Raw genomic sequence first — 27535 nt, 5'->3', positions numbered from 1 at the left:
CTACAGCTCGTTAATAAACAACGTTTTTTGATTGATCCATTACAATCCGTCGTCATTTGGCAAGTGCACTTGCGCAAAAACATTTTTCATGTTGAACTTTTTTTTGTGTGTGTGTGTGGATGCTGCTTATAAGACCGCTTCACCGAGACTACAGAGACATGCATTTGTGTGTGTGTGTGTGTTTGTTTCTTTTGTAAAAGTTTCCTGGATATAACTTCCCTATTTAATGCACAATTTTCCTTACAAATTATATTATCAGCATTACAATGTGAGTAAATGTAGCCGTGTAAACTGTAATGGATGATGCACCCTTCTAGAACAATGTGCATTTACATTTAAATTGTAACATATTTAATATCATGGAATTAAAGTGTGTAATTAGTGTTATCTCATTATCTTAGCCTTTTTCAGTGCATTAGGTGAGGTAATCTGATAATATTAGTGATTCTCATTTATCAAAACACTAACATTGATACCGTTTTGGAGAGAAATTGGGTATTTTTTAATCTCTCTATTTGATGCATTTTAAAAAGATGGATGATAGATATTCTTCAATCTTTCTAACAAAGAACAAAATATAATGTGAATTACAGTATGTACAATTTTTTTAAATGTATAAATTGTAGGGCACAGTGTTTATTGTAAGGGGTAGAAACTCTACTCACACTACATTTTTTGGAATGTAATGCTACTCTTACTTGAGTATGTTTTTTCAGTACTCTTTCCACCACTGCATAATAATAATGTCTGAGTAGGGATCCTGCTTGTGTCAAAGGGGCAAGACGATCAACATCAGGATCAGAAAGAGAACCATTGTTGCAGTTATGTTTTTAAACCTTAGCTATGACGTTACAGATATGAACTGCTTGAGATTACTGAACTAAGGTCATCGAGAATAATGTTTTGCGATGATTTTGTAGTGTGACTGGTAACTTTGATGAGGAAGAAGATGATGTGGACATTTCAAATCTGCATGAGGAAGTAAAGTGAGTTACCAGCTATGTCGAGTAATGCGTCTAGTAATTGCAGTCATCAATAAATCTATTGTATATCTTAATAAATTGTGTCTTATCTGTTAAATGTAAAACTGAATAAATTAACGATGACAGTCTAAGCCCTTTACATGTTGCTTTATTAAACTGTTTTAACAGCCCGAACACAGACAAATTGATGTGGCATTCACTTAGTCTAGATGGCAAAGTCTATCCTTACTCAAAACCTTTTTAGTCACAAGCCACTGTCAGCAGGACATGCATAACATGGGGCAACTACCTGCTCTTCATGAGGTACACTCTCAATATGGCCAAGTAGGCAGGCTATAGATGAACTAATGCCACAAATCTTTAAAAACACATTCCCCAAAGCACGAGTGGTGCTAGACTGTACTGAGATCCACATCCAAACTGCAAGCTCAAAAGTCCTGAACACAGTCACTCATTAAAAAGGTACCACAACGCTAAAGTCACTGATTGGCATTACTCCTTCTGGGTCAATTAGCCTAGTTAGCAACCTGTACACAGGCTCCATCTCAGACAAGGAAATCACCAAAGAGTCAGGCGTTCTGAGCCTCCTGGAACCAAGCGATGAAGTCATTGCAGATAAAGGGTTTCTTATAAAAGACCTCCTCGCTGACATAAGTGTGAAACTAGTAATCCCAACATTGGGGTCAAGTGGGAAATTCAGTGAAAAGGAAATTTATTACACACAAGAAATTGCTCACCTGAGGATCCATGTAGACAGGGCAATCAGGCGCATCAAAGAATACCACATATTTGACGGCGTGATGCCCCTTTCACTGTGTGGTTCAGTTAACCAGCTATGGACTGTTTGTGCTCTACTTACCAACTTTCAGGGACCTCTCTTTTAATCCTGTGTATCATCTATTTGAAGGGTTACCCAAAACTCATTCAGCAGTTTCTAAACAATGTACATACTTCAAGACTACAATGACTAATAACACAAAATTTCAAATGTTTATGAGTGATAGTATTTTTTGAATCTTTTTCGGTTAAATGCAAAAAGAAAAACTGATTGTGTTCATCTTTCAAGATGATTGTTCCTGGAAAACCTGACATGTAAATATTCCTTATCATTGTTCTTAACACATTGCAGCAGCAGCCCTTTTCATTTTACTGCATAGCTCGCTTTTGCTTTTTATTGAAATGCATTCATAAATGTTTTAAAGCTATGCGTAAAACTACAGTAGTAAATAAGAATGAAATAACTGATGTGACCATTTGACATATCAAAAGGATAGGTCTGTTGCTATTCCATAAGAAAATGGTCAACAATAACATGAAGACTGATTTAGATTAATCCAACTAAGGATTGTTTATCAAATGTCTGTATCTTTACTGCATAAAAACAAAAGTCCCAGTAAATGCACCATTTCCTCCACAAAAACTACAGTGACAAGCTATTTAAAGACATGATTTAGTTGTTTTTAATGAGAACAAACAAATATTATGTATACAGTTCAGTATATATTACAGTGTGATAAGACATTTAATGTGATAACTTTTTGATAAATATTTTTTAATTCATGACAACTTATGTACAATGTATGATTAATCCTGAACCAATAAAAAAATGCATTGATATAACATAGTGCCTTGTTCTGCTTCCTTGAGTAAAACATTTTTTTAAAGTTGTCTTAACATTACAGAAAATGTAAATGACTTAACAGTGGTTTATCTATGAATGTTGCTTACTATGTGTATGTATGTGTGCTTCCTGTTCCTATGGTGTTCTCATCTGCACAGGGCAGTTTTGTTTGCATAGACTCCCATTTCACTGCATCAAAGTGGATCCGCTCTAGATGGTACTCATTGGTGCAATGGACATAAAAAATCACACCACATCATCCATGTGATGCCCATTTGTCCCATTACCTGGCAGTAGCACTCATGGTTGGGTTTAAGGGCGAAAGCACCATCTGGCCCAGCAGAAAGGTATCTGCACTCAACCAAACTGTCCACATCTGGACACTTAATCTCCAGAAGCCCCTGAAGAAGCCCAGCGCTGTCAACAACCTTACGATCCGGTGAGGTACCTAAATGGGTGGCATGAGGATTTATGACAAAGCCACAAGGTAATGTGGAATTACCCGTTACCTGTTCATATTGTACCGCTGCAATGGGCTCCATCTCTAGCCCCCTTTTCATTGCCCTTGTCTGCACAGCCCTCTTCTGTCTTTGCATACTCGCTGCTATACTGTCAAAGTCTGCAATCCTTGAAACTATCCTTTTGAACACAGATGAAGTCAGGCGCTGGGAGCGGATACGGTGCCAGGTCTTGTTTGTGCTCTGCTCCCTTGTTTCCATCTCCAGTGATTCTGCATCAGAGAGGGTGACTGTCATGCCACAGTGGTAATTGCTCTCGTTTTCAGTTAGGGCAGTGGAATATTTACAGGTCTGTGGTGGCAGAGGAAACGATGGGTGATGGTCAGTGGTTGTGTTCAGGGTGAGCTCCTGGTAGGTCAGCACGGATCCACTGGGTAGGTCTTCAAACTCTGTTGCAACTTTGTCCACTGGATGTCTGTTTGATGCTTAGAGTACATGATACATTTGACAATTGCTCCCAATATCAGCAAGATTCTTTTGAAGATCACGAGCAAACTGATCACTTGGTATGGGGACTGGAACAGGGCAATAGAGGTTGGGTATGACACCATCACAACCTCTTCTACATTTCTTTGGGAGTGGATTTGCTGTGGGTGGCTTTAATTTTGAGACTTTTATTGTATTAATAGGTTTTGGGTTGAGGCCTAATGTCCGGGAAGGAACATGCCATGTCTGGGGCAGGGAGGTTTTACTAACTATAGGAGGGACAGATTTGCAGTCCATCTTAAGAAAATGTGCAAGAGTGTACAGTAGTCCAACTTGATGATTGCAGTGACCCTGGCCAGCTTTGCAATTGCACTTTGACTGCCGAATGAAGGGGCCTTCAGATGGAAACTCCACAGCGAAAACAGGTAAACAAACCATAAAAAGTTTATAAATGTTTTTTAACTGATAAAAACTTAAAAATAAGGTTTGAACTTGCAAAGAAAATTCAACACAGTATACAAGCTTTTGTAGAATCGTGGATTTTCAGTAACTGTTAGAGAGGATATATAACCAACCAACCAGCCCCTTGCAACAATTCCTCACAGTGGTGATGTGAAAACCCATGATCCGTTTGAGCTTTAAACACCTGACCCTGCTGGGATTCCCCATACCCCATCAATTGACTGTGCAGGCCACTGTGCAATGTATAATATAGGTTTAGTAATATCCATCCGTTTACCTGTGTATTATTGCTTTTGTATGTTGCCCAGCAGGGAAAATGTGATGTTTTGAAAGCAATCAGGTGCAAATTCGTGTGAACTGAACAGGATAAACTTGAACTTTAATACTTATTGTCTACAAACGTTACCCAAATACCTGTATATTGTAAGTAGTGTCATTTTTTCTCAGTGAGCGAAATGATTTGGCCCTCACAACACAGCCTGTCTCACTCGTCCTGACTGAAAAATCATTTAGCGTTAGCTGGATGACCCTTGTTGTCACAACTATAACATCTAACGTTCGTTTACACAAAATGTAACGCCACCATTACAAAATACAGCACAATTAATTATCAATTTTTTTAAAAAAATTCGTTTAGTGTATCGCAAATCTGGACAATTAAGTTTAGTTGTGACTTACGTTAGGTCTAACCGTATTTTGACACACAGCTTATGACTGGCAAAATCGTTAACTTACCTTCAATATCAGTAATGTAGCCCTCTATCCAGTTGCTGTATCCTTTTAATAATATTGCTCGTGGTATTCGACATCCCTCCTCAGCCCAGTTTTCAACGTCGTTCATCGTGAACCGTGGCAAAAAGTCGAGGTTTGTGGTCCAAGCCATTGTTTTGGCCGCAGTTCCGGGTTTCCGCTTGCGGCGCCTCCCACCACAGCCTCGCTTTCGATTTCAAAATGGCAGCCGCGTGAAATAAGCGTATATTCTCTCAATATATATATATATATATATATATATAGATATAGATATATATCTTAAATGAGTCAGATCAAACATTCTTTTAAATATTTATTAAATCTTGTATGAAAATCTCTGTTTTTAAGATTAGACTTTTTTTTGGCAAAACAAACATTGTTTTACAAATACAAATGGCCGAGAGTCTACAGTCACTGACCGTAGACAACTAAGCGTTCTGATTGACCGAGAGTCTACAGTCACTGACCGTAGACTACTAATCAGATTGCAGAATTTCGTAGAAATTAGTAGAAAGACCCTGCATATATTAGTTCATCGATACGTCACATGTCGACAGTGAAGGCAAAGTTTTGTATTGGACGTCACACGATCTGCATAAAACCCCAAAAACGACTACATTGTACCCCTAATTAAAACTTAATTAATGCATTTAATCTGTCATACCACATTAAACAATAGCATATTCCTCAACTTTTGAACAAAAACATATAATGCATATTATCAAAAGTTAAATATGATGATATGCAATAACTTAAATCAACTATACATGGCTTTCATAAATTGTTGATGGTTATCTGTTTTAAAGCGGTGTGTTTGTTAGTGTTATAAAGTTATTCGTTATATTGTGTAATTCTCATAACTTCTATGAACAGCACAGCATTTTTATAACTGTAGTCTGCATGCTGTCAAGACTTTGCTCAATTCATAAATTATGATTTAGTCCATGCATCATCTACAATGTGCAATAATGTATTTTACATAATGAACTACATAGTAAAGATAAATTGGTCCTTTAGTAATCTATGTAATTGGGATGCTTTAAAAACACTGAACAATGCATATAAATCCGTAAAACATAAAAAAGTATTATGTATATAAACACAGTATACAGTAGTTGTAGACAATAACAGACTGAAAGAACATTTCAAGCATCTAAGATGTAAAACAATTCAGAGCTGTATTCATGTTATTGGGGAACGAAACAATGTATACAACATTTTATAATCCGAAGTGCATGGGAAAAACCGCTGGTTTTTGATTTGTATAACATTAGCGTGACGATTAGAACGAGCGGTTACTATAGTGACATTTAATTAACAAATACTGTTAGTAGCACTAGGCTCATAGAAATGTCCAAATCCATTTAAATGAATATATAGCTATTTAATATTAACTTTAGCTAAATATACAAACATTACCAATAATGACCGGAAAAACCATTCATATTAAACGATATCAAAATTCTACTCACCAAGACTAAAAAATATTTTCTACCCATTTAACTTTTACCACATGTTCAGGGGAGAGCGCGAACGCAGTCCCCCACTATCATAAATTCTGCAGTCGAGATTCCCACATTTGAGGAATTCGCAAAGGTCACCAAAGCCGAAAGTGCAATGGCTAAGTCTCGCCTTGGGAAAACCATCGTCATGATCATGGTGTCTCCCCTGCCAGGTAAGTATGAGTTATATCATATGTCTGAGGGACACTGACTTCAGCAAACACGGGTCTCAGTGACGGTGATGGACACGTCACTCCATACGAGTCACCGGCATCTAGACAAAGATTCCTGTTTTTGTTTCTTTTAAAGTTTTGCTGTTAATTGAGATTTTAATATATCAACAAAAGCAAAAATAATTCGTTTTATTTTGTGGTACACACATCCCGTGATGCAACACAAAGCAAAGCGTCCACCAGCCAATGGAACAACAGATGCTCGAAATCATATGTAAAAACTCAATAATAAGAGTTTTGAAACCTAATTTGAAAGGGGTTAAACAATTCACCCGTTTTTTTGTACACTATTTGAAAGATATTGTTTTTCCATCGGTTTTATTATTAAAAAATAACCATGACTTAAAATACGAGTCATTGTCTACATCACTTCCGGATAATTAAAATAATAAGGGCGCACACAAACTCGCTGTCGCAACATAACTGGAGAGTTTTTTACAGCCTATGATCGAAACACAGGATTGTTCACAACATATATTATTTTAGGAAATGCTACTATTGGAACAATCAGATCTGTGCGTGTTGGTTTAAAACCGTCCGCCAGAGGGCAGCAGATTCGCTCATTCATCCTAAAACCAACGAAGAAGAGTCTCGGTCAGCTGTTGTGTTTTTGATGAGGAACAAACATGTGAACTTGAGTAACAATCAATCGAGTTTCGGTTTAAGTATTTTCAGCAGGGATATATGATATAAACCGTTTTCCGCTCATCGCCGCGAGTATATAGCAGCTGTATGAGTGAAAACAGATAAATGTTCTCTGAATTCAATGAGAAATGAGCAGAAAGCGAGCGCTAATCGCAGACACTTTCTGTTTAATGAAGAGACGCAGATCCGCAGCTGACGCTGTTACCGGAGACAGTCATGGTAAGACCCAAAAACACTTAACATTAAATAGACATTATAAAGTAATGTGCCAGTTAACGTCTGTCCTCCTTAAAATATTACTCATGTTAGGCTCCAGATATAAATATGAATGCATGCAATCAATCAAAATGATTATGTAACGTCACACTGCATCACTCGGCCAATGTTGTTTAATCTCCAACTGTTTTTGTGAGTATTTGAGAGTGACGGGGCAACCTGTCACTCACATGAGATCCACCAATAGCAAACCCCAACCATCCAATCAAAAATCAAGCCCCGCCCTACTTTAAGTAAAATTTAAATATAATGAATGAGCGCTTATGACTCCCTGAACAGTAGTGGTTTTGCAAGCATCTTAAAGTATGTAAATATATTAATATGGTAAGATACACATGCTATTAAAGGCTTAAAATACTACACTCCGGTTTCACAGACTGGGTTTAGATTGAGCCAGGATTAGGCTTTAGTGCATTTAGGGCATTTGAGTAGCTTTTGTAAACGTGCCTTAGGCCGTGTGTCCACCAAAGCGTTTTTTCACGCAGCTGGCGTAAAATTCCAATTGTTTTCAATGGGAGCGCCGCGTTTTTTAAATGCCATGAGCGTAACGAGGCGCTGAGCGTGTATTTAACGCTCAAGCGCTGAGCGCCCAGCGTTTTTTACTGGTCGCCGAGAGTTGAAAAATGTTCAACTTTGGGTAAAACCATAGACTGTAAAAAAAATATGGACGTAGTGTCCGTGACGTCACCCGTAGGTTTCTGAAGAGTGCTTTTGAAGCCTAAAGTAGGCGGGGCCAACCGTCGCCATCTTGGCATCGCGTCAGCTCTCGTCACTCCCGGATAAAAGAAAATGGGCAAAGAGGCGGAGCGTGGGTGGAGCTGAGGTACTAATGCTATGCTACTAGCCTCGTGCTAAAGTGACAGCTGAATGTAGAAGTAAAGCCAATAGTTAAAGTTCATGTTTTTGCCCTTCAAAATACTATAATAATTAAAAGACGTAACTAAAAGTGAGACTATGTTTATCGGGATGCATTATTATTCTGCTAGTTAAAAATGTATTATCATGCAGTAACTTACAATATTGCTCTGAGCTTGTGCGTGTGACAGTGATTCATGCGCATACATGTCAGTCAGTGCGGCATCGCACGTCAAGTTCATCAAGAGCTTTATTCAGTTCAGTTGATTTTAAAATCTGATTTTGGCCGCTTCTCAATTTCTCAAATGGGTTAAACCAAAAATATTACCTCAGAAGTTCAAGTAAATGCACTAGAAATCCGCGCTCATTCAAGGGTGTGTATCTATTGCATGGACGGAGAGAAAGCACTGACACCTGCAGGATTTTCTCACGGTACTTTTTATTTAACACTTAAAAGTTTGAGAGCAACGGTACCGCATAACGAGTGTAGCCTGTACAGTATACTCCAAAAAGCAACGAAATTGTCAGACATCCATTAGTGCATGCGAGGAAAACAACTGGAAATACAACGTTGGTTGTTCTCTCCATACTCGACACCGACAGAATCCAACGGCGTGGGCAAAGGTATAATGCGTGTATTAAATTGTATGAAATAATCCCGAAAAAAGCACAAACACTGCAGAGATGGCAAGTACAGCAGCTGAGGGTGACGTTAACAGAGACAAACGTCGGCTAGCAGTTATAGCAGCCTCAATCCACCAGTCACGCAAGTGGCCACGTCCTTAATTATGCAGAACTTTAAGGCTTAATATAATTTAAACGGATGAGGTGTAAAAAAATTCACCCCCTCACAGTTGTCATGAAGGGCAAAATTAGCTATATAGACCAAAACCACTTTTTGCTCCAGGCTGTAAACATATTTTTTTCTGCTGTAAAATTGGGGATTTTAACATGGGGGAGATACAGATTTGACTCACTTTTGCAGCCTGCCTCAAGCGGTCAGTCGATGAATTGCAGTTTAATTCACTTCCGTGTTGGTTTCAAGAGAGAGACGGGGAGGTTGCCGCTTGATATTTACCCGTCTCACAGTGAAACCGAAAGCAGCCGATGACTGTAAAGACGCCATTTCGGAAGATAGAAAATCAGCAATCGCTTCACATGTGACAGTAAGTTTGTTACATCTTTAATAACTGTAATATTCGATGAAGTATTTGCGGCTAAACAGACCTTATGACGAACTCAACTTTTGCCGCTTGGGTAAAACGCAGCGCTCATGACTGTCACTTTTTACACAGCCGCACAATCACAGTGGAGGAGGGGCGGTAAAAATACCACACGACCAACTGTCATAACATTCTTTCTGTACAACGACATCAACCAGCAGAGCTAACCGAACAAAATGGATGAAAAATAAATTTTTAGTATGAAACGAAATTATCTGCGAAATCAGTTACAAGTAAACTGTGCTGCGGATATTCTGTATCATAGCAACGAATCGTCTCAACTGAAAGAACGCAGCGCTGCCAAAACGCTCTCAAGTGCCCACAGCTAGGCGTTTTCAGCAGAGCGTCCAGCGTTTTCAGCCGGCTAAAAACGCTTTGGTGGACACACGGCCTTAGGGAGAGAAAAAAACTTAACTTATTAGCATCTTGAGTTGAGTTGACAAACCAATGCTTTCAGTTAAAACAGCTCATTTTAATCCTTTGTCTGCGAAACCTATTTCTGAGTTAAAAGAAGTCATACATAAATGTGTGAATCTGATGTAAGTAATGCAATAAAGGTGTTTGTTCAGCAGAAGGAGCAGCTGATATCCGCTCAAGCTTGCAGAACCTTATGACACTGTTTTCACGCAAACTCTTCAACGACAGTCTCCCTCCAGTGGTGCTAAAACACCAGCTGTACAGTTTACACAGCGACAAAACCTCCGTGGACAAGCAGCTGGTGAGACCCGCTTGTGTTCAAGTATTCATCTTCGCAAAGTAGACGCTGGGCTAGATGATTTAATAACGATTTAATAATGACCTTAGCACAGACAGTCATAAGTTATGTGGCCAGTAGCACATTTTTCTTTGAAAACTGGTCATAACTTCAACTTCATCCTTCCTTCGCACTTTGTAACATCTTTCTCTCATGGATTTTTTTGTCCAGAAGGCTTATGTTATTTAATTTTGATAATATTTTTTAATCCATTTTTTTTGGGAGAATATATTATTTTTTTTATTTACCTTTAAATTACTATATTTGATAGTATAAATAGTAGGGGTGTGATGGTTCATGGTTCGGTTCGATATGATACAGCAAAAAGAAAGAAATGGCAGAGAAATTTCCTTGATTTAATTTTAAAAAAATAAAATAAAACTAACATCATAAAATCTTTTTATTTACTTTGAACAATGATAGAGCTACACTTGACCCATCTTCTGGGGTGTCTTCTTATATAAAACAAAAACAGCTCCTAATCATTTTTTAATTTTTAAATTTATTTTAATTTTATTTAATTTTTTTTTATTTATTTTAATTTTATTTCAGTATTATTTTAAGTTTGCAAGGCTCCGGATTAACATTTGAGGGCAGCAATTTTTATTAATGATGTTGATTGAAATAATAACTAAAAAAATGTATTCAAAAATAAATATTTGGGAGTTGAAATGGCAGCCACCTACCGGTTAAAATTGTAATTCAAATTTAAAAAATATTGTGAGTTATTGTGAATAAGTGTGAGGTTTCCTACATCTTGAAACTTTTAGTTTTATAAATGGGGGTAATATTTGAAAGATGATGTTTTGGTCATCAGATAAAAGCGAACAAAAAAGACTTTTGAAGTGCTGGGAAAAGATGTTTGACACACTTGAAAGTATTATACAATTCCGGCCAAACTTCCATGGTTACTGTTAGTAATACTACATTAAATCCATGGTGAATGTTGCCGATCTGTGGACTTAGTTACTGGTTACCTATAACTAGTTCATTCATGGCACAATGTTTCTCCTGGTTTCCACGTCAGCGCTGTTTGATCTAATAGAGGTCTACGGTTAATAATGGAGAAATCTGAATGCTTCTCACTTAGGGTGAGCACCCGTCCCGCTTTGTGCTGTACCGCACAGCATTTTCACCCCTTGTCCCGCACGTCGCATATTGAGAAAATGTCCCGCATTTTCATCAGTCTGTTGGTTTTTAATTATCATTAAGAAAACGTGCATGCGTTCTTTTGCCTTTTTAAGAAAGCATATGAACAATTTTTGAACAATTTGAACAAGCAATGAACAATTGTCCTCTAATGAACAATTTTTAAAAGCTTTGAATCTAAAAAGTAAGCCTGATTACCCCTAGGCTAACTGCTAGCTGGTCAGACTAGCTCTTTACAGTGTTTCTGCAACTGGTTTCTCCTTTTCCTGCTCAGAATGAGCTGAGGGCGAGCGGCGAGCTGTTGATGTTCCAGCTGGGCTTCGACTCAGAGGCTTTCGCTCTGGTGTTTGCTGAAGACTACAGAGCCAAAGTCCTGCAGGGCGAAGCCGGAAGAGAAACGCTGGAAACTGTGGAGAAATTCCTGGATAAACTGATTCCAGGCTGCTCCGATCTGAGCTTCAACAAAGAAAAGATGCTGAAGGAGTTCCTCTTCACGGACTCTGAGATCACGTAAGGACACAAATGCCGGTATGTTGTTCATTAGCCGTGTTTCCACTGACGGGCCAGTGCGAGCCAGGGCTTTAAACGGGTCGGGCCTGGAGCTCCTCAGCGCTTTACAAAAACCCACCCGTAACAAGCCTCTCTGGAACAACGACACACAAACCCTTCATTTCACCAACAAATGGAAGTTTTATCAGAAAACTAATCAGAAAGAAATCCCTGGAAACAGCGAGATCGCAAAACGAACATGATAAAAGTGACCATTTGCTGGCATTTTTTGTTGTTAATGTTTACTTAAAGATTTAAAACCCAAGCATAGATGTTTTACCACAGGTTTACAATAAAATGTGAAACATTGATCATAATTAATTCATTTGTGTAAAGACTGCACATTAGTCACACAGAAATAAAGTGATTTACCTTTATTTCACAAAATAAAGATGACACACATAGCTACTTATTCAGTCTGTTTCTGTTTATTTAGTTACAGGACACTATGTTTATATCACATTTAGAAAGAATGATAATTTCTACAAATGTGCCACCAAAAATACGACCTGAGGAGCTTTAGCACTCTCTCCCAATATAGTTATATTTTCAATCAGAGAATCAGAGGAAGCCCTTGAAAAGCCTGGAGTTGGTTTATTATTTGGTGGAGCTAAATATGGATATCAGACAGTCCGGTATAAAGAGACGAGACAATAAAAACAATAAAAATAAATGCACGATTGTGATAGCCATTATGATTTGTGTGATTTCTTCATGTGGTCATATTTACCATGTTTACTATGGTAATGGTTATTATTTCTGATGGTTTCTGGCTTGCAGGCAGCTGGTGAAGTCGGGCGTCCTCACAGTGAGGGATGCGGGCAGCTGGTGGCTTTCAATCCCAAACTCTGGCAAATTCATTAAGTACTTCATTAAGGGTAGGTGTGTTTACCACAAGACTGACAATCAGCGTTTTAACAATTGCTACTGAATTAGCCGATTTTATAACAGGGCGCAAAGCGGTTCTTGGCATGGTGAAGAAATCCAAATACGGTGAAATCCTGAAGACTGAGCTTGAGGGACGCCGCACAACTTCACATGTTAAATTCCAGATGAAGTATCACATTCACGATATAGTTGGAGCAGAGTTAGTAGAATGGTAAGAGAGCTGTATAAAACATTAGATTTGAGTTATACTCTGATGACTGATTATTGTTTTGTGTTTGTTTGTAGCATACAGACAACATCAGGGACATTATTGCGATACGTGGACGGAAACATCAACTGACCGCTTCACTTGCCTTGGATTGTACAGAATTTAATAAACTGTATAATGTATATATTGCCGTATTATTTTGGTTACAAACAGCAGAATGAATGGTGCACAATATATTTAATAAAAGTTTACCGAACTGCAATTCTCAAATGTACTTTTTCTTTTTCTCTGTCTGTCTTTCTAAATGTTTTTGATTTAATTAACTGAGTTCAATTAACTCTGTTTAGAGCCCACTCTAAAGAGTGTTAAAGTAACTCTGAATCAGGGTACGTTTACACGACAACGATATGCTTAAAACGGAGACTTTTTTTCTTTGAGTTTTCTGCGTACAGACTTTTTCAAAACGATCCGCAAAAACGACTAAAAACGCTGTATTCTGCTGACAGGCCAGTAGATGGCGATGAAAAACTTAAGACCAGTGCTCCTCAATCTGTTTCAATAACGTACCCCCTATCAAATTTTTTCTCAGCCAAGTACCCCCTGACCGGCCCCAATCATTTGAGATAGAAATAAAAGCTATGACTATGATATAGAGTGCCGAAGTTATGACGTCACTTTGTAGGCCAAAACGCGGAAGTGAGTTAGCATTTTAGCACTTCCGGTTCCCTTGCTCTAAAGTCTATGGGTTTTTGAATGGGTTTTTGCTAAATCGCCTGAAATAAGGTCTGTGGTTAACAAAGCCTCTAAATATTTTCACATTTTGATCTATGACATAAAACACACCAGCTATAACCTGCTTGTGGTTTTTTCCAAACTTTATTGTGTGCTTGTGGTTTTTTAAACTTTATATAGGCTTCAAAATGTATACATTTTGGATTAACTTGTTAAGATTATCTTGATAGACAAAACGTGTAAGGGTCACAACTCTTTGTTGAACACAGATCTTATTTTTTGCGATTTTCCAAAAGTCTATGGGGAAAATGCATAGCTTTTCGATCGAGGGAACCCATGCGCCGCTAACTTCCGGGTTGTCCTACAAAGTTACGTCATAACTTCAGCACTCTATAGTAATGTACCTATGACTACGAAGTAGTGATCAGTGACTACTGATTACTACAATCACTGATTGGCTGTGCTGCAGCAACTGCACATCCAATGGCGAAGGTGCCTCTGACGTGTGCGCCAATCAGCTATCAGCCCGTATACACACAGATCACCTATAAAGGGAACCCGAATTCGCCATTCGGCAGGATTAAATCGACTGAAGCGACAACTTGCCATGTTACTACAGTGCGACAGGCTACGCAATACCCGTTCCCTACTCTCAGGGAACCGAGGTTATGATAGTAATCGAGTATGTTCCCTTTCGAGAACGGTCACTTCGTATTGCGTAGCTATAACGTTACACAGTGGGGACGAAATGTAAAACGCCACACCATGAGTAACTTTGTTGCCGTGAATCCCATCAAAACATAACATACCCAGGCATCCTGGTATTGACGGTATTTTGTTGGCTCCACTTTGGATTTCTTTTTTTCTTCATCCACCCCGTTCTCCGCTGTAGTATTGCTACGTTTTAACCAGGATTTCATTTAAATGTCTGTTTGTTTCCAGTAAAGCAACTGGCTTGATTTGATAATTGTGGTGGAATTTTCCTTTTTCCTAATGCTAACCTATAATCTGACTATCCGCTTTCCCTAAAATGCTCACTCTGTAATACTCCAGCTCCCTGCGTCTACAATCGACAACCGCTGAGTTTTTCTTCTAATCCTACCCTACTCAAGCTCTCTTGCGTCTACAGTCGACATCTTAGCTTCGAGTTTTCTAAACTACTCTACTCAAGCTCTCTTGCGTCTACAGTCGACATCTTAGCTTCGAGTTTGCTAAACTACTCTACTCAAGCTCTCTTACGTCCCCAATCGACGTCTTAGCTTCGAGTTTTTCCTTTACCTAACAACTCCTATGCTGCGCAGCTTAAATGACAGACAGACTTCAGTAGATGTCCCTTGAATGCTCTTTATTACGGCCAGGAGTTCTCGAGCATTTCTCAGAGAATCTCCCAAGAATAAAGAAGGCCGGAGGATCTCAGACAATTTCCATTGAGAATCCCACCGAAAACACGGAAACAACAGTTTTTATACAATAGGGAGGTATGGCATAATGACATTAATTTGATTGGTTATTCATTTACAGTCTCTTCTGTTACTGGGTAGAGAAGAATATGTTTTGACGATTACTTCATTGATCACAAGTTCTAACTTAGTCATCTGTCTAGTTTCATTTCCCATATTTGTTATTTATACACACAGTCAGGGGTTCGACACACACACATTCATGTAAAATACAGAAAGTCTTAGGACATGGTTTTTAGAGATTTAGCAGGTTAAACAAGGACAAATATTAAAACATGGTTTTCTTAATATTCAGTTTAAATTTTCCACCACATTCCCCTCTCTGGCCATAAAACAATGGCCAATATTAAATTTAATTCTTCTAATCAATTGTCCATACCTGCATTATTTACCTGCTCCACCGAATCATCACATTATAAGTCAGTGACTTTAACACCACCCGTTATCTCTAATCATTTTCATCAACATCTTTTACTACATTTCGAATCACATTGATCTATTAGGCCTTAACAGGCCGATACTGTTGTTAACTATTTTCCTTAATCATATTTTGTTAGCTTTTAATTCAAGCAGGCGATTGTTTTACTTAGTCAGATCTATTTAAGGATCTGTGTAATAAAATCTAGCCAAAAAGGTTCTATAATCTTTCATTTTTTATCCTTAACACAAATTTCCATAATTGTATTATTTTGTTTCAAATATTTCTCTTTCTCTAGGTTTCAACTGTGTCCCCTACATAATTTGTTTTAACACATGGAAGACCTTTCTCAACAAAACAATAACAACACAATATTTAATTTCTGGAAGCCGAGCTAATAAGCAAGCACTGTTGCTGTATTCCTAGCTTAGACTAGACCCGCAGTCACCTCTCAGATATCAAATACAGACATTAGACAATACATTAAAGGAACATTTCAGTAATCACACTGGTAACTTCTTCAACTAATAATTAATCCATAAATTAAATATGTTTCCCAAAATCAATCCCCTTTTGAAGGTTTTTCTCTATTTTAGCAATTGGAAACATCTAAAATATATATATATATAATGTAGTCATTAGTTCATCACTATAGAAGTTTACCTAATTATCTATTCAGACCTAATCCGGCAAAGTAACTTATCACCTATTCTCTCTTACTAGAGAACAACTATTGCTATTAATATTTTTTTGTAATGTCTTCAGTATAATTGTAAAACCCTCAAGTTTCTTCAAAAGTAATCCCTAGATTATTTATTTTTCAGTAATGTACCTAGTTAGAGTCCCTATAATCTACAAAATTAAAAGATTTTCTTCTTCTTAATTTATATGTACCTAAAATATTTTCAAATTAATCAGTAATTGTTCAAATCTCAGCCCTATATTTAAATTCTCGGTCCTACAGTTTGATTGAACCAAATAAAACATCAATAAATATCACATTATTGCTTCCTAAGCAAAAGCATTGCGGAAGGCATCAGTGATCCAATCTAACCCCCCATCCTGTTGGTTTGTTCTTTGCCTGTTCATCCTGCCACAGATCATCCCGCACCTCTGTCATATCGTCCAGTATTTTGAGATGGAACTCCCATCCTCATCATAAGCTGGAATGAAAGTACAACATTCTTTTCCACATTTAACACAAAACTCCCCTTTCTCCGCAAGAGTTCTAAAACCAATTGGGTGTCGTTTGCAAATTGGAATAATTCATAATGGATTCTATTAATCCAGTTCATTTAGTCAGTTACAGCATTATGGATAAGGAAAACCTTCCAAAACTGAAATGTTTTGGCAATTACACGGCTTTCCTCATAACAAATTTAACCCATAGTGATTTCTTTCAGTGTCAGATGAGTAGTCACGATGAACAGGCAAACTTCCCTTCTCTTTCTACCCTGGTCACATCCTGGAGGAAATTCAAACAGAAACAGCAATATGATCAAAAGCATCACTTATGAATATAAAAACACACATGCTGCACTTGAACACTCAGTTAGACCACATTTGCTCCCAGGTGTGCTGGTCGTCGCGTTGTTGTTGGTGTTTGGGGTTGCTTAGGGCTGGTTCCTGGTTGGTGTAGTTTAAAGGTTAGATGCTTGCACAGAGGTGTCACCGCACCCCAGATAGGACCTTGTTTGTGGAGTGAGCCATTTCCTGGCTGCTTTGACCTGTTAAGGGAGACCTTAACTATTTTTGTTAGTGACAACATGTATTAACATAATCTGCTTGTCTCGCTGGTCGTCCTTTCTGATCAGACCTGTGAAATTTCATGATAAACAGTAACAAGACAATATTTTATACATTTGGAACAGAATCAGTTCTGTTCGATTGGATCCATCATGACATCCTGTAAAAGGAAGAAGTTAACGTGGGGTGGACAGGGCAAGCATCCTTGCTCTCTGCCTTCCCAGAGTTATATGCTGCGCAGGTGTGGCACTGTTTCTTTCTGCCACAACAATAACCCATCTCAGGATAATTAGCCAAAATCATCCATGGCCATTATTTTATTGGGCATAATTTACTCTGTTAGTGACATCAGCAAAAAATATCCTGTATCTTCAAAAAAAACATTGTAAGGGGTTAATATTTCAGTCAATCATTTTTCAATACAGTCAAAGAACAGAACGTTTAGTCCATTTTCAAAGTTCCATTGATCAAGGTTACATCGAGTCAAAAGTTTCTTAGATGGTTAGATCATATCGAAAGTTTGTCTGAAAGCTACATCCTAAATAAAAGGAAGTAAGATTTATTTTGCTCTATTGTTGGATCTAGAATGGAAAGTTAGTCACCATCAGACCTGAAAATGGGAAGTATGATAAAGTTTACCATAAGATAGAAATATAAAATCAGAGTTTTATGGTTAGCACCATAATTAATCTTATCTATTAAAATTTCCATTCATTCACATTCACAAACTTTCTCACACACACACCCCTCTCTGGCCAGAGAATCATACCTTTTTGTCTGCCATAGCAGTTTATGAACTGAATGAGGAATATATATTTTATTAGGAGTGGAATACCACCAAATCCGAACGGTAACAACTTTTACGACAGAAGCTACTGAACGTAGAAACACTGTGGCATTCCCCTTGCGACAGTGTCTAAACGTTAGGATATTAATTCTCAATTGTCCGATGCAGTCACAATGTGTTTTAGTTTAAACACAGTGAACGTAAACCTCAAAATCAAATAGATTAAACACTTTAAAATAATAATAATATAGACCTTCAGTTGCAGTTGAGAGATTCAGCTTCAATCCCTCAAATGCAATTTGTCATTAAATTACACAATTTCAATTTCTCTAAACTTTTTGTTGTTGCTCCTAAGCTATTTAAAAGAAGATTTGGAAATCTTCACACAATTTTCAATCTTTGGACAAAAATAAAACATACATTTATATCTCCTACCCCTGGTGATGACAGCATGTGATTTCAAAAGTTTAAAATTTTAGATTCATTATTCTTATTGAATCCAGAGAATTACCTTTAAATGAAATGGAGTGACCAATATTGTTGCTTTTCTAGCCATGTCTTTTTAGACACCTTATGCCCTATATTTCCCTTTCCAGATAATTCTGCATAGTCAATAACCTATTCATACTTTTACCACTAGTTGGTTAGAGTGATAACCCTCACTGTGCCAAATCCAGCCCCAGTGTTTTAACTGATTGGTGAGTCAATCTCTCACTTCTGCTATTGCTATTGAACTTACTGTAGTAGGGCAGCTGGACTGGTCCTATTGGAAGCAGATTCAAAGTGTTAGTTTAAGAAATATGAAGAATTGCTGAAACCAGTGGATAATCAAAAACAATAATCAAGTTAATATGATAATTAACTAAATTTGAAACGTTCTCTGTAGTGATCATTGAAAATTCAGCACCTGGCCCACAAGTGAGGGGATGGAGGTCTTTCTTTTCTGTGTGGATTGTCGTTCAGTTGACTTGTTGGGCTGATACGTTTGATCATCAGGCTGCGATGGCACTCTCGGTCTGGCTTTTGATTCACCCTGGCACAAAATTCCATAATGTATGGCAAAATTGTCTTTAGGAAAAGTCTCAAGTGAATTGTCACCTCAAGTGAACTGTCTTGAGTTGACCCCTCAGAAGGGTCCACTTCCTCTTTCAGGAGCTGGGGAGCTGAGGGCACCACTTCCTCTTTCTCTCTCCACAGTCATCCAACTGTTCAAGGCTGGTGTCTGAAATTCTTGAACACTCAAGAGAACCGCAAAACTCAAAGTAAACTTATAGTTTAATAACTAAAAATCTCATCTGGTTATCAAGACAGCAGTTCCTCATTTTATCAAAAAGCGTACTTCATTGCGGGAAAAAGCAAGCGTTTCTTCGTTGCAAAGACGCAGGAAAAAAGCAAGAAAACTACTCTTCAGAATACAGTGTATATTGTAAAGAGAATTTCTTTTGTCTTTTCTTCTTTCTTTTTCTTCAAGAAACCAAAATAAAATGACTATATGATGCCTGTTATGTGCTTGTTCAAATCACAATTTATATTTAAATTGGTCACCCAATCTCATTCTCATATAATGCTCAATGCACAAAAATTCTCTTAGTTAAACATAAACCATTTGCTCTTAGAATCTCTGCAATGGATCAATTTTTTTTTTCAAGTTCTTTCACACTGTCTCCCAGGAATAACGGGATACAAATTCTAAACACCTTCAGATAGAAAGTATAATATTTAAACACGTGTTCTTAATATCTTATTATTTATTTATTACTTTAAGAGCACCTAATTGCTCAGTCTTATATATCTCATCAACATAAATAAATCAAAGTTTAACTCACAAAAGTTTCTTTATGATTCAAAATTTCCTAATTATCTCAGAATGTTTCACGGGTGCATATTTCTATTATTATGATTTATAACTTTAACAATTTCTGTAATTTTTTCAAAATGTAAAAATTCATAAATGTTAACAATATTGATCCATGTATCTTGTCTCAACTCTTTCAACTGCATCTTTATATTCTCTCAGAATTAAACCTTTATTCAAACAAAACTTCAAACAAAAAGCAAATTGCAGCTCTACAGCATCTCGGGGCATTTTTCCCTCCCGGATCTGATTTCCAGCATGACAAAGTTGCTCTCTTTGGAAGTTTTATTGACACAACAAATACAATACTCAACAAATACCAATTTGGTTGAATTTAACCATAATCATTGCTCATTGCCCTTAATAGACAATTTAAAAACTTTTTTTTTTTTTTTTTTAAATGTGATCACCAATTTCCTTCAAATATTTTTTCTATCTGGCCACTTAATCTCAATTCTATATGTCGTCGTACATATGTAGCCTATATATTGTTAAATAGGTAAATTTAGTTGACTTTCGTCTTCTCCATAGGATAATGGGATACACCGTTTAAACCTGGGCTCAGCCAGTTTTTTCTCTTCTCTTCTCTTTTTTTTTTTTTCAACAGATCTGGAACATTTTAATTTCAAAACACGTTCCAAAATCTTATCTTAAAAAAATAAAATTTCATACGCACAAAAATGTTTTACTTTACACATCAAAAGGAAAACAAAAACTGAAGTCTGTATATCCTACCTTCCTAAGTTCTTTTTTCTCTGCCCGTCCAGGATGGTCCCTCCGTCGGTGTAGGATCTGCTGCAAATTTGGCAGAAATTAAATCAAAATAATGAGAGATACAAGTTCCTTTTTTCAGAACCTATATCTTGTCCGCTCTTCCGGAACGTCCTTCTCGCCGATGGAGGGACCAATCCTTGAACTCCTGGCTGGCTCGCCAAATTGTGGTGGAATTTTCCTTTTTCCTAATGCTAACCTATAATCTGACTATCCGCTTTCCCTAAAATGCTCACTCTGTAATACTCCAGCTCCCTGCGTCTACAATCGACAACCGCTGAGTTTTTCTTCTAATCCTACCCTACTCAAGCTCTCTTGCGTCTACAGTCGACATCTTAGCTTCGAGTTTTCTAAACTACTCTACTCAAGCTCTCTTGCGTCTACAGTCGACATCTTAGCTTCGAGTTTGCTAAACTACTCTACTCAAGCTCTCTTACGTCCCCAATCGACGTCTTAGCTTCGAGTTTTTCCTTTACCTAACAACTCCTATGCTGCGCAGCTTAAATGACAGACAGACTTCAGTAGATGTCCCTTGAATGCTCTTTATTACGGCCAGGAGTTCTCGAGCATTTCTCAGAGAATCTCCCAAGAATAAAGAAGGCCGGAGGATCTCAGACAATTTCCATTGAGAATCCCACCGAAAACACGGAAACAACAGTTTTTATACAATAGGGAGGTATGGCATAATGACATTAATTTGATTGGTTATTCATTTACAGTCTCTTCTGTTACTGGGTAGAGAAGAATATGTTTTGACGATTACTTCATTGATCACAAGTTCTAACTTAGTCATCTGTCTAGTTTCATTTCCCATATTTGTTATTTATACACACAGTCAGGGGTTCGACACACACACATTCATGTAAAATACAGAAAGTCTTAGGACATGGTTTTTAGAGATTTAGCAGGTTAAACAAGGACAAATATTAAAACATGGTTTTCTTAATATTCAGTTTAAATTTTCCACCACATGATTCAAACTCTTCTCTGATTTAGGTAGTTTACAATCACATTTAAAATAGACCTTTTATATAAAAATGTGGTTTACATAAACATTTTATTAAACTTATTTTCTTATGATATTTTTAGTAATCATGGATGATTTTGTATATCTTTTAAATTAGTTAATAACTTAAATTATTTATTATTATCTTTTATAAATCTCACGTACAGTACCGCAACGTACCCCCATTTGAGAATCACTGCTATAGACTGAACACGTAATATGCAGGTGCATGACGTAAGTTGAAAATGGTGTCATGTAAACAGGCCCTCAGAGTTAAATTTGATATGTATTGTGAAAAATGCTATAAAATATAGGCTACTAGGGGCCGGAATTTATGCCTTGCGCTCAGCACACATGAAGCTTGCCGCAAAGCACTGACAAAAGTAGCCTAATGATTATGGATGTGTCGGGAAACAATAGCAAGGAGGTATTTTAATTGTTTATTAATGAACAAGTGTTTACTAAGTGTTTTGGCTGCAAAGATGATTATTGCGATGCTGACTCGTCATTCCTGCAGTAGTGAACACGCGAGTGCACCTATATGGATTAGGTGATCAAACTATTTATTTGTAATTGTTTTGTTTAAAAGTAGATATATTTTGACTGTATATAGGACTACTTCTCATGTCTGTGAGGCAAGTATACTATACGCTGAGTTTCGGTTCATTTGTGACGTGCTCCAGTTCTTGCAGTCGAAGACGGATAAACTTTCTACTCTCAAGTGTATTCTGTGCGCTTTTAAGTGCCTTATCAGATTTACCGTGTTGCCGGGCTTGGCAGCAATTATCTTGTCGAAAATATTGCATTGCGTGCTTCTGGCATAGGTAGGTACACTTTTGATCATTTCCACATATTTTCTATCTATCTGGGTTGGGACGCTAACACACACACACACACACACACACACACACACACACACACACACACACACACACACACACACTACAGCCTCACGTGCAACGAGCCACGTCTCTGGGCAGCCGCGTAAACATCTCGGGTTACGACTGTAACCCTTGTTCCCTGAGAAAGGGAACGAGAACTGCGTCGAATGACACTTTGGGGGGAACGCCCTTAGCGTAACGCATCTGAAGTATGAATGAAACTAATCCAATCCTGATTGGTGTTGCGTCATGACGTAACATGTGACGGCATACACGGAAGCTACAAAGGGACGCCGGCACACAACAGAGTTAGCTTCTGCGATGAAGCAAGTCGCTCCCATGCAGGGGAATGCGTGGCGAAGGGACGCAGTTCTCGTTCCCTTTCTCAGGGAAAAAGGGTTACAGTCGTAACCCGAGACGTTCCCTTTCGAGGGAACTTGAATTGCGTTGAATGACACTTTGGGGGAACCAGTACCCACTATGCCACAACGCGCCCTGCCTATCCTAGTGTGAAGCTGCTCACAGGCACAATTAGGACAAGAACACAAGAGTGCCAGGCGTAGACGGAATGTCCAGACTGTAAAACCTATTAAAGGTGTGGGGGGTGGCCCATCCTGCTGCATCGCAGACCTCCTGGATCGGGGCCCCCAAGAGGAGGGCTCTAGAGGACGTCATGCCTCTGGTCGAATGAGCCCTTACGGCCAAAGGTGAAGGCAAATTGCGCACCTGGTAGGCCATAGAAATAGCTTGGACAATCCAGTTGCTGATGGTCTGCTTGGAAGCAGGAAGTCCCTTCTTGGGTGACCCGAAACACACCAGCAACTGTTCTGACTTCCGCCATGAAGAGGACCTCTGAATATATAATTTAAGAGCTCTGACAGGGCAGAGCAGATGAAGTCTCTCCTCATCCGCCGTCACGTGAGATAGAGGATGAAAAGTCCGAAGAACCGTAGGCCGTGCCACAGTAGATGGCACCTTAGGCAAATAGCCCAGCCTGGGATGTAAGATGGCTTTAATGTCGCCTGGAGCAAACTGCAGGCACCCATGTAGAGAGCGTCTGGAGATCTCCTACCCTCCTCAGAGAAGTAATGGCCAACAGAAAAATCACCTTTAGGGAAAGGTTCTTGGCCTCAGACGACTCCAGTGGTTCGAAGGGGACCTCGGCCAACCCTTCGAGAACCACCGCCAGGTCCCATGTAGGAACCCTGGTACGAGCCGCAGGCCTCATCCTCCAGGCCCCACGGAGGAAACGTACGAGCAACTGCTGTCTCCCCAGAGGCCCATCACCCAGAGGAGTGTGGAAAACCGTAATGGCAGCCACGTACACCTTGAGTGTGGACGGGGTAAGACCAGCTGAAAAGCGATCTTGGAGGAACTCCAGAACTGAAGCAACTGGGCAGTTAACTGGATCCACCTCACGCTCTCTACACCAATTGGTAAAGACATTCCAATTCAAGCCGTATAATTTCCTCGTGGAGGGAGCTCTAGAGCTGAGTATGGTCTCCACTACTCCAGCTGATATGCTGGCCTCTAGGTACTGTGCCCCCTCAGGGGCTAGATCCACAGTTTCCATAACTCGGGCAAAGGGTGAAATATTGAGATTTTGACTCTCTGGGATGTATGTTGCTCTTAGAGATAACAGTTTCCCTTGGGACCACAGGAGGATCTGATGCGCCAGTCTACATAGAGGGCGAGACCTCAGACCCCCCTGATGGTTTATATAGGCCACTACCGTATATTGTCTGACCTTACAAGGACATGAGGTCCGGCAGGAAGCTCCTTAGAGCTCGGAACACCGCCAACATCTCCAGGCAGTGTATGTGCCAGGAGGAATGATGGTCCTGCCATAAGCCTGTCATAAAGCGGTCGTCCATGACCGCGCCCCAGCCCGTGAGGGAGGCGTTTGTCGAAACGGTTTTCTGGCGACATGACGCTCCCAATACTGGACCTTGGGACAGAAACCAAGCTTTTTTCCACATAGATAGGGAACGAAGGCATCTGCGGGTAACCCTGATCATGCGTAATGGGTTCCCCCTCAGGAAGAACCCCTTGGTTTTCAACCACCACTGGAGGGCCCACATGTGCAGCAGGCCGAATGGAATAATGTTGGACGCTGCTGCCATGAGCCCTAAGGGAACGTGGTTCTCTGGGCTGGTGTCAACACGCTCTTTTTCGTGTTGAGCCTCAACCCCAGGCTTTGGAGCCCCTTTGGATGCCCTGGAGCCTCAGCGGTGCTTGAGCTGCATCCATACATATGGTAAATGTGCGAGGGGAGAGAGCTAGGCCGAACAGAAGAACCCGATATTGGTACGCTTTGTCCCCGAGAGCGAACCTCAGAAACTTCCTGTGAGATGGAAGGATGGATATGTGGAAATATGCATCCTTTAGATCTATCGTGACAAACCAATCCTCGGATTGAATTTGAATCACGATGATGGCAATAGTGAGCATCTTGATCCTGAATCTCCTCAGAGAATGATTCAAGTGCCTGAGATCTATTATTGGACGCAACCCCCCATCCTTCTTGGGAACTATAAAGTAGCGGCTGTAAAACCCGGACTCCCTGTCTGGTTGAGGAATATGCTCTATAGCCTCCTTTACCAGCAGGGAGTTTACTTCTTGTTCCAATACCCGACCCTGCACTGGGTCGACTACAGTCCAGACCGAAAACGATTCTCGATGGGCGGACGCGATTGCTGCCTGGCCGCAAGCCTGTGAGGCAGACAGAGCAGCGTGCGTTCGCTGGAAACCGATGTGTCCCGAAGCGCACTTAACGGCGGGATACAGACATCAACTTCCTGAGGGAAGGCTCTTTCGGTTTCGTTCTCGACACCCTGAAGCGGAGGACCGGCAGGGAATAATCGAAAACCGTTTCCTATGGGCGAACACGAACACTGCCTGGCCGCAAGCCCTTGGGGCGGACATTGCAGTGAGCATTCGCTGAAAACCGATGTGTCCCGAAGCGCACTTGACGCTGGATACAAACACCGATTTCCTGAGGGCTCCATGGAGGAGCGATTCTCGCTCGTCCCTCCACGGGGGGTATAGCCCTGCTATTTTGTCTCGTTTTTGATGCCCTGAAGCGGAGGACCAGCAGGGAAAAATTGAAAAACGATTTTTGATGTACAGAAGGAACGCTGCAATTCCTCAGAATTAAATGCAGCCATAAACTCTGTATAAGTGAAACACGGTCTGAATGGTAGGCTGAATTAAAATATCTAACTTCCTTAAAGTCAGATAATATTTCATCATTTTAATTTCTTAAAATTATGCAGCCATACCAGACAATACTGTTTTGTATTATACGGTCTCGTAATCTACACGCTGCCTCAGCAAACGCAAGATTCGAGTCGTTACAATATATTTGGCTTTCATCCCTCAAGAAGAAAGTCAACAGGTGTGAGGCTGAAACATCCGTCAGCGCACGGATATACGCGTCGAGATATTTCTCAATGAACAGCTGCCAGCACCCTCAGGAGCTGACTGTGAATGCCTCGCACTCAAACAGTATTATTTCACAGATCGTGTGTCCCTTTCATTGCAGACTCTACGCGCTGCCTCGGCAAACGTGAGATTCGAGTCGTTCACAATATGTTTGGTTTTCATCTCTCGAGAAGAAAATCAACGGGCGCGAGGCTGAAACACCCGAAAACGCACGGCTGTGCGCTTCGAGATATTTCTCAATGAACACAGCCAGCACCCTCAGAAGCTGACAGTTCATGCCTCGCGCCAACACATTCTCACACCCCAACTCGTCACATATGGACGCTTGGCCAGGACCCCTTGGCGTCACTTATTGACGCACTGGGTATACCTTTGGCGTCATTTTTCAACGTGCAGGGTAGTCCGATAGACTTCTATAGATCTCTGAACCGGAACCTGTAGCGTTGAAATTTGACGTCTTGGGTAAGCTCACCGCAATGGTCTGCTGCGAATGGGTCGAGAGTCGAGACTGCAATAAATAAAAATAAAAAGGAATAGGCTACAATAAATGATCTATGCCACGGCTAGTATAATGGTGGTCCCCAGATCATCTTTATCTGGCCCTCCAACTGTTTTTTTATGTTTAAAAACCCTCACAATCTGATATCAAAGTGCCCTCTCCGCAAAGGTTTAGCGCGTTCATAGGCAACCGCATTCATTGGTGAGTATAACAACGCTCAGCTGCAGGTAAAGCGGCATTCAGAAGTGAGTTTAACCAAAACAACGCTAAACTGCATGTAGAACGGCATTCAACGGTGAGTTTAACAACGCTCCACGGCGTGTGCAAGTAAGCAGTTTACGCGTTTTCTTGTCAAAGGTAACGTTACTGGCATACATGATGTACACTGCTTTAACTATAGAGCATGCTGGATAACGTATTTTTATCGGAGTTTTGTTTATGTTAATAAATATATATAATGTTTATATAATATATATAATATATAATGTTTTTTTTATTTAAATGTTTTCATTTTTTTAATCCTCTAAATGAATAACGCTGACGTCACTGTATGGGGCGATCCCAAGGTCCATTGCGATTTTCCACTCGGCAAGTAGAAGAGTTAATTAATAGAGATGGATACTATTCTTAAATGTACACATCAAAAACTCTTGAATCAGGACAAGAAGTTATGTTTAGAACCTTTAGATGTGTAAGGTGGCAATTTCTTATGACAGTAAATGATAGAAGACAATATAAAAATATAGCTTGCTGCACCAAATGTGCAGGCTAGCAAAGTTAGCTAATTGAATTCAAGTTTTTGTCAAATTTTGTCGCATATAACGTTAATCTTGTAAGGTAATAGGGGGGATTTTTTTCTGTTAACAACAATTCTTGTCTATTTTTTTTCTAAAA

At 39.4% G+C, this 27535-nt stretch overlaps 1 protein-coding gene and 1 non-coding gene across 5 annotated transcripts; one reads left to right on the top strand and one right to left on the bottom strand.

Annotated features, from left to right (window-relative positions):
- Nucleotides 1-6278: 6278 nt before the first annotated feature.
- Nucleotides 6279-6443, bottom strand: LOC143738703 (U1 spliceosomal RNA). The gene has a single exon (XR_013203953.1). It is a non-coding gene; the product is annotated as a U1 spliceosomal RNA (small nuclear RNA).
- A 451-nt stretch (nucleotides 6444-6894) lies between these two features.
- LOC143738608 (winged helix repair factor 1) lies at nucleotides 6895-13304 on the top strand. Of its 4 annotated transcripts, none has more exons than XM_077230605.1 (7): nucleotides 6895-6958; nucleotides 7267-7359; nucleotides 10067-10212; nucleotides 11672-11907; nucleotides 12727-12824; nucleotides 12898-13045; nucleotides 13120-13304. In XM_077230605.1, the coding sequence occupies exons 2-7, from the start codon at nucleotides 7269-7271 to the stop codon at nucleotides 13172-13174; spliced, it is 774 nt and encodes a 257-aa protein (XP_077086720.1). In that variant the 5' UTR covers nucleotides 6895-6958; nucleotides 7267-7268; the 3' UTR covers nucleotides 13175-13304. The 4 variants fall into 4 exon arrangements, with proteins under 4 accessions (XP_077086720.1, XP_077086719.1, XP_077086721.1 ...); XM_077230604.1 differs by having other exon boundaries at nucleotides 10064-10212; XM_077230606.1 differs by lacking the exon at nucleotides 6895-6958 and having other exon boundaries at nucleotides 7065-7359; nucleotides 10064-10212.
- Nucleotides 13305-27535: the final 14231 nt, after the last annotated feature.

The sequence above is a fragment of the Siphateles boraxobius genome, unplaced genomic scaffold (assembly GCF_051911475.1).
Source record: "Siphateles boraxobius isolate OS27281-9 unplaced genomic scaffold, OSU_SipBor_1 15, whole genome shotgun sequence".
Taxonomy (NCBI): Eukaryota; Metazoa; Chordata; class Actinopteri; order Cypriniformes; family Leuciscidae; genus Siphateles; species Siphateles boraxobius.
The sequence above is the reverse complement of the archived record's forward strand: the minus strand, read 5'-3'. Positions and strand labels throughout refer to the sequence as shown.

Excerpts from the sequence above, each read along its gene's own strand:
- LOC143738608 (XM_077230604.1), top strand. The coding sequence starts at position 7,269 with ATGAGCAGAAAGCGAGCGCTAATCGCAGACACTTTCTGTTTAATGAAG. Across the intron at positions 7,360-10,063 it reads TGTTACCGGAGACAGTCATG|CAGAAGGAGCAGCTGATATC; the intron begins GTAAGACCCAAA and ends GTGTTTGTTCAG. Across the intron at positions 11,908-12,726 it reads TTCACGGACTCTGAGATCAC|GCAGCTGGTGAAGTCGGGCG; the intron begins GTAAGGACACAA and ends TCTGGCTTGCAG.